Raw genomic sequence first — 15,154 nt, 5'->3', positions numbered from 1 at the left:
CCGCCCGCTCCCCTCAGCCCGCTCCCCTCAGCCCGCCCCGGCCCGCCCCGCTCCGCCTCCCCGGCAGGAACCGGCCGGAGGCGCACGCTGGAAAGGAGATTTTATTGAGACAAATTAAAAGGCGCGTTACGTGATGGAGCGCGCGGAGCGAACAAGCGCGGTGGGCATGGCCCCGCTCCCCGCGCAGGTCGGTGACCGCAGGGGAAGGTACGCACACAGTGGCCCCTACACGGGGGTCACCTAAAACCCACAGAACAGCCCGAAAACAAATCCAGGAATCACGGCACRATAGCAAGTCTAGGCAGGGCATAGCTCTGATCCTGTTTCAGCTCGCTCTCACCGCTCCATTGCTTTTGATTTCAGACAGTGCTTTTTTCCCAAGGACTCGTTGCCCAGAGCACCCATCCGCCCCTCTGGCAGCCCACCAGCAGCAGGCACGGATCAGGGCAGGGAGCTGATCTGGATGAGAGTATTTACTGCAACCCGCGGCTTTTCATCTGCACCGTGAATAAACACGGCAGACAAACCCTGCCAACACCTGCCGTCAGGGCTTTGGGAAGCATGCGGGATGGAGAGCGGTGGCGTAGCAGAAACCTCGCAGGGATGGGACCAGTGTGCCCAGCCGGCACAGCACAGAAGAGACCATTGTACTCAAGAGATGATCAGATTTTGTTTAATTGACAGCACAAGCCCATCCACAGCAATTAGCCATCAACCCTGYGCTCAACATGCAAGTTAAGAAGCACCCATGGGCACTGTGTCCTYGCACTGACCAGCTCAGCTCCCTGGGCAGAGGCAGAGGACACGGGCAGTGGAAYAGCACACATCAGGTCTAGCTGGCATTTTCACTACTGCTGCTGAAGAGCCTTCTATAAGTAAAGCAGACTGCAACAAAACAAAACACTGAAAGATTCACAAGGCGATACCATAATCTTTTCAATTTTAAGGTAAAGTTAAATTTCATACAAATAAACTTCCAAAAATATTTTGCAAACTCTGGCATATGGCTATGATACAGTATGTACAAATAAAATATCAGAATGGTTACATTTTATTGCTTTTTTTTTTATTTGGTTAAGGAATTACACAGTAGTGTATAAAAGGGTATGGGAAGTGGCAAGAAGCAAGTGTTGGCTTCTTGTCTTCTCTAAAGCCAAGGTTGGTTGATTTTGTTTTGTTTTTAAATAGTGCGTTTTCAAACGTCACATCAAAAGCATTTTGGTACCAGGTGACATCTGCATTACCCAAAMAAGATAGAAGAGCAACAGTGAAAGAAGCCTAGGGAATGGGTAAAGAGGGCTCCATTTTTTACATTCTTTTGCTGATTCATACTTCCAAAATACAATTATTGATAAAACATCCAATCTAAAGTTATATAAAAGTCAACAATTATGAACTGACTTCCACATAAACTGATGTTTCAGCGAAGTGGGCAACTCACTAATCATGCAAAAAGCTCTTAACAAGATCAGTGATATTTGTGAGCAAAATCACCCAACTTGGCCTGATCTAGCCTGCGAGAATCCCCTCTGCAAATGTCATTCTTCTGCACCAGGAAGGTAAAAATACACTCTGCGTTTAGATCCACTACTGTATACTACTTAAGTTCCTCTGTAGTAAGGAAACTTCACCTACAAACTATCAGTACAGAATGATGATGCCACTGCACATGCCTACACAGCTTTTTACATCCTTCTGTTGGCAAGACAAGAACTAAAGGTACCAAGAAGGGATCATGTTCACAATAGTCAGGAAAGAGCTCACAAGTCTACTCTGGGCCTTCCCACCCACTCACACTCCTGGAGTGTATCAGAGCACTGCTGAGGCATGAACTGCTCAGGTGCTGCTCAGCAGGCTGCATTGTAGGCTTTTACCTCTTAAGCATCTATTAAAGCTATTCAATATGTTCATTTAAAAAAAATAAATAGACAGCTTATCTCACAAAATATAATCTGAATGCAACACAGCAAAGCCTAGAGAACGCTGAAGTGAAAACCCAAGCACTTGGCAAGTTAATTGCTCCTGTAGGCTCATGATATAAAAACATTTTCAACTCTTCCCTTTAAAAATACTTCCTGCTATAGATGGGCATGACTTACCCCTCCTGCCTTCCTCTGACTGAGGCCAAATTTATTCATGGATATACCTAGTCAAAACCAGAAAWTTAGCTGAAGCTCTTAACCCCCACATTCTAGGCTCAGTCTCTCATTATCAACAGCTTACTACCAACACAGCCCCTGACACAAAACCTCTCCTTAAATATGCATAATTTACTCTATCTCCAATATTTACAAGCAGAAGCAGCCCATCTCTACAAGACAGATTTCCTCCTGCTCTACATAAAGTGCAGCTCTCTAATTTAAGGCAAATTTCAGTGAAATATAAAACCATAGTTTTATTTTTAGTATGTACACATTTTAAATTATAACCAATAACTCCCTTGAAAAGGAAATATTGAGAGGAAAATGTTTCCAAGTTCGGGAATTTTCTGGATTTTAACTAAGTCCCAATATTATGTCTTATTGACATATAAATTTATAGATTTGTTCTCAATAAATGCAACTGAAGAAAAGAGGTGCCAATGTCTACAGTAATTTAGTTCCAAAGATCAGTAAAACACTGGGAAAGTGCAGCCATAGTTTTTCATGTCCTTGTAGCTGACTTCAGCTACAGTAACATCCACCAATATCACATTCTAAATATATATCCTATACACCTAATGCTAATCTCAGTTCCTTTAGTGTGTATTTCCCATCTCTATCTGTGTCAAACTCCTTAAAGCTCTGTGCTTCTTGGGCTGTGGAGCCAAGCAGCTTTTGAAGATCTTCGTATGAGAGTTTTCCATCAGCATCCTCAGGTGCTTTTTGGAACAGTTTCTGAAGATCTGCAAAGAGAACAAGCTCCTTTAAGTACACAGGCATATCCTATAAGCTGCTTTCCCCCGTTTTACAGCACTGTGTCTTAACTATCCAGTAATTAAATACAGCATCCCTGAATATGGAATTTGCCTCCAGTGTTGTCACAAGCTACTGGTAAYAGTTTAGGAGAAAAAAAGCATGAACATTTCTGGATTAAATTACAGTAAAACTGAGAAAAGTAATCCCTATTTCTGGCCACAACTAACAGCCCATTTTACAACCACTAACCGCATACAGATGCGGTTATCCCCCACAAAAGCAAGCTGTGAATGACTGTTGCTATACCAACAGGACAGATGATATAAAGGGAAAAGTGTCTATTCACTTCCTGGTGCAAAGAGTTGCCCTTTCAGGAGCTGAAGAGACTGAACAGCAAGATCCAGAAACCATTCATCTGACCAGGCAGTGTTCTTATTGAAAAACAAAAACAAAACAGAACAAAAAGAAAAATAAAAAAAAAAAGAAAAAAAGCCCCAGAACATATACACTCATAGCCACTTCTTTTTCCTTCAGCATGTTAATTCTGCCCTTGACTTCTCTCCCCATCTCTGGGGCACTTGATACAACACTTTGGTACTCAAAACTATTTTAATTCACTAATAATACACACCTCCTGCTTAAATCTCAGATTTTTTTTCTTTTCTATGCCAGTCGTTCCTTTCAGTTCTCTTTTAAATTGCTTCTTTTAAAAGCCCATCAAGCTTTTAAAATGGACCTCACTTCTCCCAGAATGTTTATACTTATACACATGAATATACTTTACACTAAAYACTCAGAAGAAAAGGTCAGCCTAGAGAGGACATACCTTCAATGCTGGAAATTCCTGGTAAGGACAGATGGCTCAGCTCCCCGTTCCTCTCCGTGTTGTCACCAGCTGACCTTGAAGCCAGCTTTGCTGTGGGCTTTGCTGTAGTACTCTGACTACTTTCAACTGTTACAAAACAATTTCTATTAGTCTTATTAATTCCACAGAATTACAGCTAGCAAAACCAAACAAAAATCCAGTATTTTTTTTTAACCACAGTAGCTATATGGGATAAGAATGATACAATATATCAGAACATAGCAGTGTTATCCCCTTTTACCAGCAAGTGAAAGAACAACTCTTGGACAGTCACACAGCTTTTTTTTTTTTTTCTGTACTAGGAGATATGTATTTGTAAACTCCCATATAAAGAATGACTTGGGAGTAAAGCTTTATTAAGCAAATCACATCTGTCTACCTGGATTATTTTCACCTTATCAATATCAATATTCCCCAACAGCAGAGTCCAAACTTCCAAGCTCTTGCTTGGAATGAACAAGTAGCACAGTTCTATTGTAAAGAAATATTTAAAAATCTGATGTTCAGCAGGAGTGCAGAACTGAAGCCTGCAGAGTCTGTTATGAGAGCCCGTATGTTACATTGTGAAAAAGCAAAACCAGATGTTACTGGATATAAAGTTCTACAGGTTAATCACTGCCTGCCTTCAAGCACCAGCTACTGATCCATGTGAATCCTGCCACACACATTGATACCCTGAAATTTCTGGAGTAATTCAGTTTTCTGTTTTAGAAACATCCGTTTCCTACCACTTTAACTAAAAAAAAACCTTCATCAAAATCTTAAGGAACKGTCTATATCTTCCACCATAATTATTTTTTGAATTACACAGGGAACATCCAKGTTTGTGGATTACTATGAGAAAACATTCTTACCATTCTTTGATGCCTCAATGGGTCTGTCGTTTTCTGGCTTGCCTGTGAGAGCACTGATCATCTGAAGAGTTTCTTTTAATTTTGATACCTGAGAATCTCTAGTTTCTGTTTCCTGCATATGTACAGAAAAAAAAATTAAATGCACCCTTTCAGTAGATGCAAAAAATCAGAAAAAGTAGTTATTTAAAATRTGCAAGCACTTTTGACTGACTTAGAGGTATCCAGGCTAATCAACTTCAAAACTATAAACAARATTTTAAAACAATAAATAAATAAATAAAAATCTGTAGGGAAGATGTAATGAATAAATTCATATGGTCCGTAGGAAAACAACAGAATCAGCACCTCAACCTGAAAAACAGGCAATTATTTTGCATACACACATATAAAAATAATCTGATATAATACCTTTTATATTTTCTATAGGAAAGAGCAAGACACTGAAAAACCGTATCATAAAACAGTTCAGCACACTTGGAGAGAACACTTACACATTAACTGAATAGCTTAATTTGTTTGAAAGGTTTGTCTGCAGTAGTGACTACCTTGGTRCAGGAGTCACTACACCTCTGAAAGTAAAATCCCCACATTTTTCACTCTGCAGCTTTCTTACTCTTTTCATTTGTACATTCCAGATGACAGGCTGAGTTCACATCAATACAAGCCCAGAACTGATAGTGCAGCCTTTCATTCACTCACGTTCTCTCCAGGAAACTAAACTCAGCAGCATCCCCTCCTCTCCCCAGCCCACAATTTGGCCATTCAGTTAAACTCATTCCCAACCAGTGACAGACCATTACTGAGAGAGGCTTTCAGCAAGTCCTTGACTTCATTAGTGCCTTTTCACAGACCTTTGGCTCAATTAAGGACCATTTAAAACATATTTAGAAAGATAATTACATGCTCTACTAATCCAGTGTAATTTGTTTTTCCTTACTTTACCTTCAGTTCTTTATTTGACTGAGTTTCACTATCTAGTTGATCTTCATTTTCTGCTTTTAGAGAGGTAGTTGCATCATTCCCCTACAGAAAAAACAGAGCAGAATTTATTAATGTGCTTTTTATTTTCTACAACGGAGTTTCTTTCCTTCAAATTTGGCAGACATGAAGCAGAGATAAACCAGGGCAGATACACTGCAGAAAAAACACGAAGTCATAAAATGGGTTATATAATTCACCACAGCAATGTCAGTATGTTCCTTTATTGCTAAACATACAGAACATGTTCTTGCCCCACGATGGCAAACAGAAAGCACTAAAAGGATCTATGAACTTATTTACTAGTTTTTCTTATTCTTGGGTTTTTTTAGAATTAAAGCACTGTTGAACGTATGCAGAGTCCCACTTAGTTCCTCAGTGGGTCTTAACAGATCTATGCCAGAGTAACTCCTGAAACATAGCTCAATTTGTGATTCCTGCCTCAAAAAGCAACCACCCAACTCTTAAATGTCACAGTGTTTTGGACATTTTCCTGCAGATACTGCAGGAAAGAAATGAGATACTAATCCTGAGACAATCTTAATGCTGCTTATCTGTTCAAAACCAAATTCCAGCTTTTTATGATGATCTCCTAAGCATCTCAAGTTTCACTCTGACATTTTCTGTAGTTAGGTCTGAAAAGCTGTATCTGCAATGTCAGGGAAATAGCAGCCTGAGCAGACACCCCGAGCCATCAAACACTTACCACAATGGTAGACGAGTTCTCTCTTTTGTCCAGATTTTTCACAAGGGGGGAGTTTTCCAACAGYGTAACTTTCCGGCTGAGGTTGCCAATGGCTGAATCCACATTTAGAAGCTTGATGTCATTCAACTTTTGGTACACCACTACAGTATTATTTAGCTGTTCCAAAGCTGCATGCAGTGCCTGGCTTTCCTGAAATATAAACAGAGCACGTGTCAGTTTACTCAACTTCTGCAGCAACTCCKGCTATTAACAACATGACTGACCCAGTTTAACTGGGCAGACTTCAGAATGGCTGTCCACTGACACCACTGAAAACATCCAACTGGAAACTTCCAGAAACTTATTCCAACTTTCAAAGCTTGAAACTGAGATTCTTCCTCAGGGCTAACCTCTTTGTTGCTAATATGATCACTTCAGCTGTGCTAGTGAACACAGAAGGCCTATTCATTTCATTTTCCAGGTCAAACTTTGTAAGCACGACAATGATTCTTCTCAAGAAAGCTAGGCATATTTATAACAAGATTCAATTTTTGAGAAAGRTATTTACTGTATTAAATGCAAGTAAGTGCAGTCATTCTGTTCCAACACATTCAGATGAACAAGTACAATTTTTTTTGTGGTTTTTGCTGAATTACTGCTTTCCACACCTCATTACATAGAGGGTGACTCAGTACATGCCACTCCCAAGTTTGCTCAGATAAGCAAGTMCCTGCTATAAAATCCACTCCATTAAAAGTCTTTAACTCACTTTCATTTACTTTAGYAAAGTATACCCATAATTTGTCAGATACTGGTTTCACTCTTTTTGCTCCTCACCCATTCGGAACACAAAAAAAACCCCACTCTCAGACCAGGGAACTTTCCTGTTTTCACGTACACAGGAACAAACCACAGCAAAGTTATTTTATGCTTTGCTTTGAAGGATTCTTACCTGTATTTTCTTGATAAAAGCCATACTTTTGTGCACACTACAGTACTGCAAAACCTACATGTAAGTTAGATAACCATGACACTCATACCAAAATTCCTTACACAAGGGAGAAAAATACCTTTTTGCAGTATTCTGTCTGATTTCCCTCAGTCCTTGGCACAACAGTGGAGGGAAGTGAAGGAAGCTGTTTTAATTCCTTCTAAGGAAAGAAGTAGAAAATTGTGTTATGAAACCACTGTAAATAAATATTAAATAACTGGCAGACTATGGCTAAGGATGTTTTGCTACAATTACAGTCATTCACATGTGCTGTGCATGCAGTATTTTAACTAGGCTAATAATTTTCTCTTTCAAACACAATGTCMAAGTTTATTTTCATTAAACCCTCCTAATTAACTCCTCTCCATTTAATGAAGTATKATGGTACACATTTCACTGCTACCATACACACTGCTATATCTGCAATGTTTTCACTGAYTTAATCAAGATTTATTACATGTCTAATTTAGATTTTATCTGCAAGAATTCTTGCATTGCAGTTTAGCTGAAAAACTGTAATTATTGTCTCAGCTTGTTAACCCCAAGTGAGAGGCCAGGATAAATACAGTGAGTAGCTTCTAGTAAAGRCAGTCAGCAATTTCACCCTAATATGGATTTTTAATTCAACCAACAAACTGCCTTAATTTTCTGACATCCCCAAACCTAAAACCGTGCAGTTACCATAAGCAGTGCCCTGCAACACCAAAGCTCTTCCCAAGGCCCCACAYCTGGGGAATAGGAAGCAAAAATATGCAGAATAAGAAGTCTAGTAGGGAGCAACAATTCTGGCTCCAGAGAAATACGTACTTGGTACCAGACAGGAGATGTCACACAGGGATTAGAAGATTAACTAATTAATGTACCAACCTACTGAAACCTCAGWAGTATTTCAAAGGCAGAAAGGCAGAACCCCACACATTTCTTTAACTTGCTTTGTATATGGCAGGTAACCATTAAAGTACAGTATTAAATCAGTGCATTTTTCTTACCACATCATTCTGGAGTATTTCTATGGATTTCTTGTATTCCTCAATAGCTGTCTGTATATTTTCAACATCATGAGCCACACTGGTAAGGGTGCTACCTATGTTGGCTACAGTCTGAAATAAAAATGACACAAATSTCAGTCTTCCTCAAACTGCACTGTCCCAAAATAACAATCAGCTAAACACAAATGTTTTGTCAGTGAAACTGCAGGCAAACTGCCACAAAAATAAGCACGTGAGTTGAAGAATTTGGAACTTTCTTTGCAGTCAAAACTGCAAATTATACCAAAAGCAACCTCTGCCCTGGAGGACCTCAGGACACCTTTAGCATCCTTCACCACTAAGAAAAAAAGCCACTGCCCAAGAGGAACTCCCTCAGTAATCCTTCAGAACTGGACACAGGATTCGATGTGTGGCCTCACCAGTGCAGAGYACAGGGGGACAATCACTGCCCTGATCCTGCTGGCCACACTACCCTTGACAACAACGTGCCTTAAGACTTGCTTCTGACAGGACACAGTGAAAATCCAGCCTGCTTGTAGCAGCAAATAAGGAGCTTAGGAAACAGCTTTGTACTCCTGCCAGAAAAAAGAAATCCTGGCAGCCCCATCAGCCAAACCACACTCATTGCTTTGCATATCACTAGCCTGTTGATTATACATTAATTTTGTAGGGATAGGAAATGAGATGTGGAAACCCATAATGCCACAAAGACTGGAATCGCATTAGGTGTTAGCTCAACATAAATGTTTATTGCTAAATGAACAGAACTGTCATGGCAGAGCCAGGCAAGTTTCAACAAGCCATTCCTTTTACCAAAATAAACAAGACAGCTCTTTGGCAAAGAATGCTCAGCTAAGGCACACAGACATTGTATTAACAGAAAGCAATACATTTCATTTTCCTATTAAAAAAGCTAAACAAACCACCTATTTGCATGCAGTTATAAAAGTGCAGACAGACCTTTTTCAAGGGTCTCACAAGATATTAAGATTAGCAACTTGAAGGAAAGTAACCAGACATGAGCTCCAAGGTACAGATGGGACAGCATAATACAAACAAATACATCTCCAAAAGGGATATAAACAATTAAATTGTTTATCTTTAAATATCTTTAATTTTTTTTACCTGCCACACATTATCATAGGACCACATGATATATAAAGTCCAATTTTAAAGACAAGAGAAGCAAATATTCCTTGCAATTCAGGTAGCTCCTTTTGTCACTACTGTCCCCAAGAGCCCAGCTGCAGCTTAGCACACAGAACACATTTAGTGATAGCCACATTAACAGYACTTGCCTTCTGAAGTTTCTCTACTGTGAGAGGAAGAGAAATCAGGTCAGCAGCTGACTTTATGTTGTTTTTGAGATGATTTACTGTTGAGGTCAATAGCGATATCTAAAACCAATAAGGAATAYTTAGAATTAGGCAACATAATCCTGATTCTGACCTTCCCCAATACTGATGGTTTAATGYGTAACATTAAAATGTAAGACAATACAAAATTACACATGTACACAYATAAAACACTCCTGTCTCTAAGTCAGAAGTCCTGCCTAGGCTACATTAAAATTATTCTTACACAACAGTAAGTTTTTATTTAACTGATTTTTTGAACTGAATGAAAGCTACAGAAGATTCTTCTTTTCAATAAGGTACCCTCTGCAAGTTTTAAATTCATCCTCTTAGAGAGAGGCTGTTGCCCAAGAAAGATTTAAAAAATTGTGCAAGATGTTCTTACAAGGAGGAAACCATCGCCCACTTTTGTATTTAGCAATGAAACCTGCCTGGCAAAACCCAGCAAAGCCATTCAACTTCTCACATAGCTGAGTAATGGGCAAAAAAGCTACACCTATCACWCAAACCCTCTGCTACACTAGTAGAACAGTGATTAAAATCCACTTTCTTACGGTTAAAAAACAAAGTTGTTTCACAACTTGAGGAAATGGGCAAGAGCCTGATTTTACATTAGGTCAATGTTCATCAGCTGGCATGCAGACTCTCTAGWTCCACAGCTGTGAACACTGGCTGGGATTATTCCCAGCAGTGCATCCCAACAATTCATGGATAAAAAAAACAGTAAGAAGCTTTTGATCCCCAGAAGATCTGGCTCACTCTGTAACCAGACCCTGAGGTAACTTGAGGGCCTGCAAGAACCACGTGCGAGTATCTTTAACATCCAGGTGCAGATAAGAGCATTTTAAAAGTCTCACRAAGAGCCTAAATAACAGTGGCTAAAACAGTCAGTCAGATGCTAAAGAAARCAAATCAAATTTTCAGATGTGCTCCAGTAAGCACTTAACTATCACATGGGACTCAAGAAAAATCAATGTGAGCAAGCACCTCAGCACTCTTACAAATTAAACCAGAGCACCTGTGTCAAGGAGAGCTCCCCACAAACACCTCTCAATACCATTCACTGTGAGCAGTTCTGAACTTTTACTCTCCAGGGCAGAAATTTCAGCAAGAGCCTTCCTGGATGCTTCATTTGAAGGGTGAGTTAACAGAGCAGCTGAGCAAAGAGGYCTCTGCTAAGTGGCTTAGTTCTAGCCCCATCAGCAGAGCCAAGATTTACACCAGCTGGGGCACACGTTTTACATTCACAGGACACCAAGCCCTCATTTGCAGCAACAGGAGCTTGCACTGAGTCAGGTTATTCTTTTCCATGCTTACAAAATGCTTGCAGAAATTTGAAATGTCAAATCTCTCMTCATAATCATCACAACTATTTGGCAGGAAAATTAAGAACTGCACAGTTCTCAGGTTCTTTTAAATTCTGCCTGAACTCCTTCCACYAGTTATGCAATTTCTCCTCTTGTGATCAGTCTCCAGCCCAGCTGGATGCTCAAGCTGTTTTTTGCTTGTTTATAATGAGGTCTACACTCTATTTTAATGTTAAAACCAGAAGTTAAGCACATGGTCAGAGAAGTCCTTAGATAAAATTTATTTCCATTTTAAAAAATCTGAATGGAATATTTTATTATTTTCCAAAACCTAGGACTGATCTCTCACCTGTTTATTGATATCTGTGATATTTATCCAAATTTTACTCAGCCCCAGTTCTCCAGTCTCAATTTGTTCTAGCTGCTTTTGGTTCTGCACCAAATCTTCATTCAGTTTAGGAATTTCTTGGAATGATGTCTTTTGATTAGATTCCACTAAAAGAATGAAAAAAAAATTAAATGTGTTTAAAAACCAAAACCAAAATCTATTTAAACAACACTGAAAGGCAAAAAACAAATTATAAACAGCAACATCTACACACTGAAAGGCAGTAACAGTTTCTACATACAGGTTTATTGCCAGTTCTGGATTCAGTGTTTGCTCAGAATGACAGCTCTTTTTTGTTTTAGGAGTACCAMTATCTGCTGAAAGAACCCAGAGAGACTGTACTAAATTTAACACTTTGCATAGTCCTGTCATTCTGGCAAACCTCAGCAGGTCTTTATTTAGTGCAGTTATTTTGCATTACCTCCACAGGGGAACATGAAATAGTAATGGGCCTGTGAATAAGAATTGCCAACAGTCCCAGGGCAAAGGAGGAAGGTGAAATGAACCTCACTGCCCTTTTCAAGCCTCCAAAGGGGCTGCTGACAATGAAGTGAATTCCAAGGAGATTAATGCAATTAGTTGCTCTGTGTGACAGAAAGACAACTGAAAAAAATAATGTATATGTTTATGCACTAACGCCTGTTGGTAAACAAATCAGTAAACAAGAACCTTGGAAATAAAGCCAGTTATTACTTCAATTAATACTATGGGGGAAACATACAGCTGAAAGCAATTCCAGYGAGCCTCAGAAATGCAGCTCTTCCAGATCTGCAGTGACTAAGCTGTTTAGCTGTGCTGTGAGGCAATCCTACATCCCAGGGTCTGAGAAACAAATAAGCAAAGGTTTTGAAATGAAGATGACAGAGTTCTCCAAAATCTGCACCCCCACCTTGTAAGGCAGCACTGGAATGCTCTACAGCAAACAGCCATCCTTCACATCACACTGCCAAGAGCAGTGGGACCTGTGTGATGTGCAGCTGGCACACCCCAGAACAAATTYCCATGTATGACCCATSCAGYCAAAAGGAGAAGCCTGTGGARTGGAAGCGCRAATACAYRAAACTRGAAAGCTGCACATCTTCAAAAAYCCACCTCACGCCTCTTGAAGCAAGYTCTAAAAGTACTTTCTAGGTGCAAARTAATSTGCACTGGATCACCCAAGRTCCAAACAACACTTTTGGGTAAGAYCTWKWARAYTGTATTTTAGCCAAAACARAYTGAGAGCTAATTGTGSATTTGACACARGCAGTTCACASTGAATCTTATGTKKTCATAGGCTCTTGYAGMCAAAKTRTTTTCTGTTTTGCCACCTTCACTGTGTACGGTGAGACTAGGTTGAAGAGTTTTTTGCAGCACTAGTAAAGTTAAATGCCATGTGTGCTCCTCCATGTCAGCATCATTGCTGACAACTGAAGGGAGAATATTACAATGCTTCCKCCTATYCCAAGCATACTTGATGCAAAGATGYCTYAAGTACTCAGACCATACTCACTTTGTGCAAAAGATGGCAGAACATCGTAAATACTGCCACAAGCATCTGCTCTTATGAGGAAAAAAGTCTGGATGAAGAGTCAGAGACAGGTTGCTTTTCCAAACTCGCTGTAGGACAGATGGATCACCTGTCTTTGTTTCTCTGCTCACCCACACATTTCACCAAAGCAAAATGTTACCTTTCGGAACCAGGTTGTTCTTGCTGCCTGCTTTTTTTTATTGTTGTATTTAAATGCTGTGCCTCATTATGACGCTCCCATCCAACTCCTAGGCATGCTATTATGGTGGCAAGGAAATCTGACACGTTYATCACCAGACAAAGCATTAAATGCACAGCTTTTCTATCAGAGCTATTAAGAAGAAAACAAGCCCATCTGTAATTGCCAGACAGAGAGAACACGCTCAGGGAGAACAGCTGCTTTAACAAAGAGGTCTGTGTTAACAGGAATGATGAAACTTGACTATACCAAAGCCAACAAATGCTATCCTGGTGCAAAACATTTACAACCAGYACACCGTTAATGGGGAGCAGTCCTGAAAGAGTTGCTAACCCAGAACACAGAAACACTGCAGAGCTATTGRGAACACTCACAGCCACAAAGCAGCATCTAGAACCAAAGGTATCCTGYGTAACTGGTGGACAACAGCAACAGCTAACTTTTGGATTTCAGTACCAAAAGCACATTTATCAGCAGTTCTCTCTCTCACACCCAACCAGCCTGTTCCACCTTGGCAGGCAACTCCCCACCTCACACGTCTGAACACGGAGACCTAAACAGCAGCGAATTTCTACACACACTTCCTCAATGCCTCTTTTACCACAAGCAAAACAACACCTTCCCACCCAGACCAGTGTCCCTGCTCTTCAGAAGATACAAAGCAGGCAAAAATTTATATATATTATGTGCACCTTAGATTTGCCAAGTCTCTCTGTTCTTGGCCCAGAGCACTCGTCAATTCAGAGTTAATTTGTCTACTCAGTACCTTCAGACTTTGAGCAGGCAAGCAACTAAAGCTCTTCACAGTCCCCAAAGAAAATGTGAAATAGTAGTTATATTTATACTTACTAGTTCGAAACTTCTCCTTTATTGCATCCAAATCCTCCTTGAGAGCCACCTGCATCCAGACTAAGCCAACACACGCGACCACACAAGCAGCAAGAATGACAAATGCACATAAAGGGTAACAGAACCTGCAGCATCGCAGGTAGTCTCCCCTGCAGAAAACAAAGTAACAGACTGTGAATTTACAGCAGTGCCCAGAAAAGTTGTATTTTAAATGCTGTTCTAGCAAAGCAAGGGACAGCATTGTAACAGCACATATTTTGGCTGACAAGRGCTAACAAAGAGCATTTTCAGGAATAAGTAAGGCTATAAAGTCAGGTCAGGGCTGTTACTCCCTATTCAGTTTGCCTTGAGGAGGCACATCTAGCACATTTAAAAGCAGCTGTCAGGTTTCCCTGACTAAAATATCCTGCTCTGCTCACATAAACTTATGTCAGGCACATCTGCTTGATAGCTTATAAAACACGCTCCGAGACAGGGTATTACCATAATGTTGCGACAAGYACTTCTAGAGCGTTCTAAATTGTGAAAGCCCAAGTTTCCCTGGGACATGCCTGCTTTCAGGTATGCACAGAGGCCCATTATTAATGCTGTTACTTAACTGAAAAGCTTATTTACTGGCAAAATCACGGCACGTCCCCGAGAAAGGCAGCACTGCGCCAGCTCGCAGGACTGTGCCGCGCTGAGCGCACACACACACACACGGGAAACTGCGCTCAGCATCCCCAAAAGCTGCCCCCGAGTTTAGTCCWTACAGCACAAGGGACCGTGCTGCGGTGAGCAAAAACCGGATAAAACCAAGAAAAAAGCCACAGGGTGGTCCAGCGGGAGCTGTCCCTGGTCATGGCTAGGGTTGGAATTAGATGATCTTTAAGGTCTCCTCCACAACCCAAACCATTCTGTGACTCAGTGATACYTCTATCCCCAAACAGGCGACATGCGGGTCGGACACACTCAGCGCAGCTCCGGGTATGCCCCGGCAGTCCCCAGCTTCACACAGCCCCCATTACCCCRCACAACGAGCCCGGGACTCACTTTCCGCAGCGGCCCCGCGCCCCTGCGAACTCGTCCTCTTCAGAGCTCGACTCGGAGTCGGAGGCGGGCGGCTCGGTGCGCAGCAGCCGGTGGCCCGAGCCCTTCTTAGCCGGCTTCTTCCTGCGGCCGTCGGCGGCCAGGCCGATGAGGGCGTTCAGCTCCTTCCGCTTCTTCATCCTCTTGTGGGGCGGCGGCGCGGCCGGCGGCTGGCTCCCGCCTGCCTCCTCCTCCTTCTCCTCGGCCGCCGCCGCCGCC

At 41.2% G+C, this 15,154-nt stretch overlaps 1 protein-coding gene across 1 annotated transcript; it reads right to left on the bottom strand.

Moving 5' to 3' along the window:
- Positions 1-1,044: 1,044 nt before the first annotated feature.
- On the bottom strand, positions 1,045-15,148 carry EFCAB14 (EF-hand calcium binding domain 14). The gene is made up of 11 exons (XM_057390528.1): positions 14,900-15,148; positions 13,868-14,016; positions 11,271-11,416; positions 9,558-9,656; positions 8,260-8,370; positions 7,350-7,430; positions 6,301-6,489; positions 5,559-5,639; positions 4,617-4,728; positions 3,724-3,849; positions 1,045-2,884 (listed from the first exon to the last, which is right to left on the bottom strand). The coding sequence occupies exons 1-11, from the start codon at positions 15,073-15,075 to the stop codon at positions 2,709-2,711; spliced, it is 1,446 nt and encodes a 481-aa protein (XP_057246511.1). The 5' UTR covers positions 15,076-15,148; the 3' UTR covers positions 1,045-2,708.
- Between the last annotated feature and the right edge of the window lie 6 nt (positions 15,149-15,154).

This window comes from Malurus melanocephalus, unplaced genomic scaffold, assembly GCF_030028575.1.
Source record: "Malurus melanocephalus ecotype Western Australia unplaced genomic scaffold, MMel_1.1 scaffold_28, whole genome shotgun sequence".
NCBI classification, from domain to species: domain Eukaryota; kingdom Metazoa; phylum Chordata; class Aves; order Passeriformes; family Maluridae; genus Malurus; species Malurus melanocephalus.
This window is presented reverse-complemented; position numbering and strand designations above follow the sequence as displayed.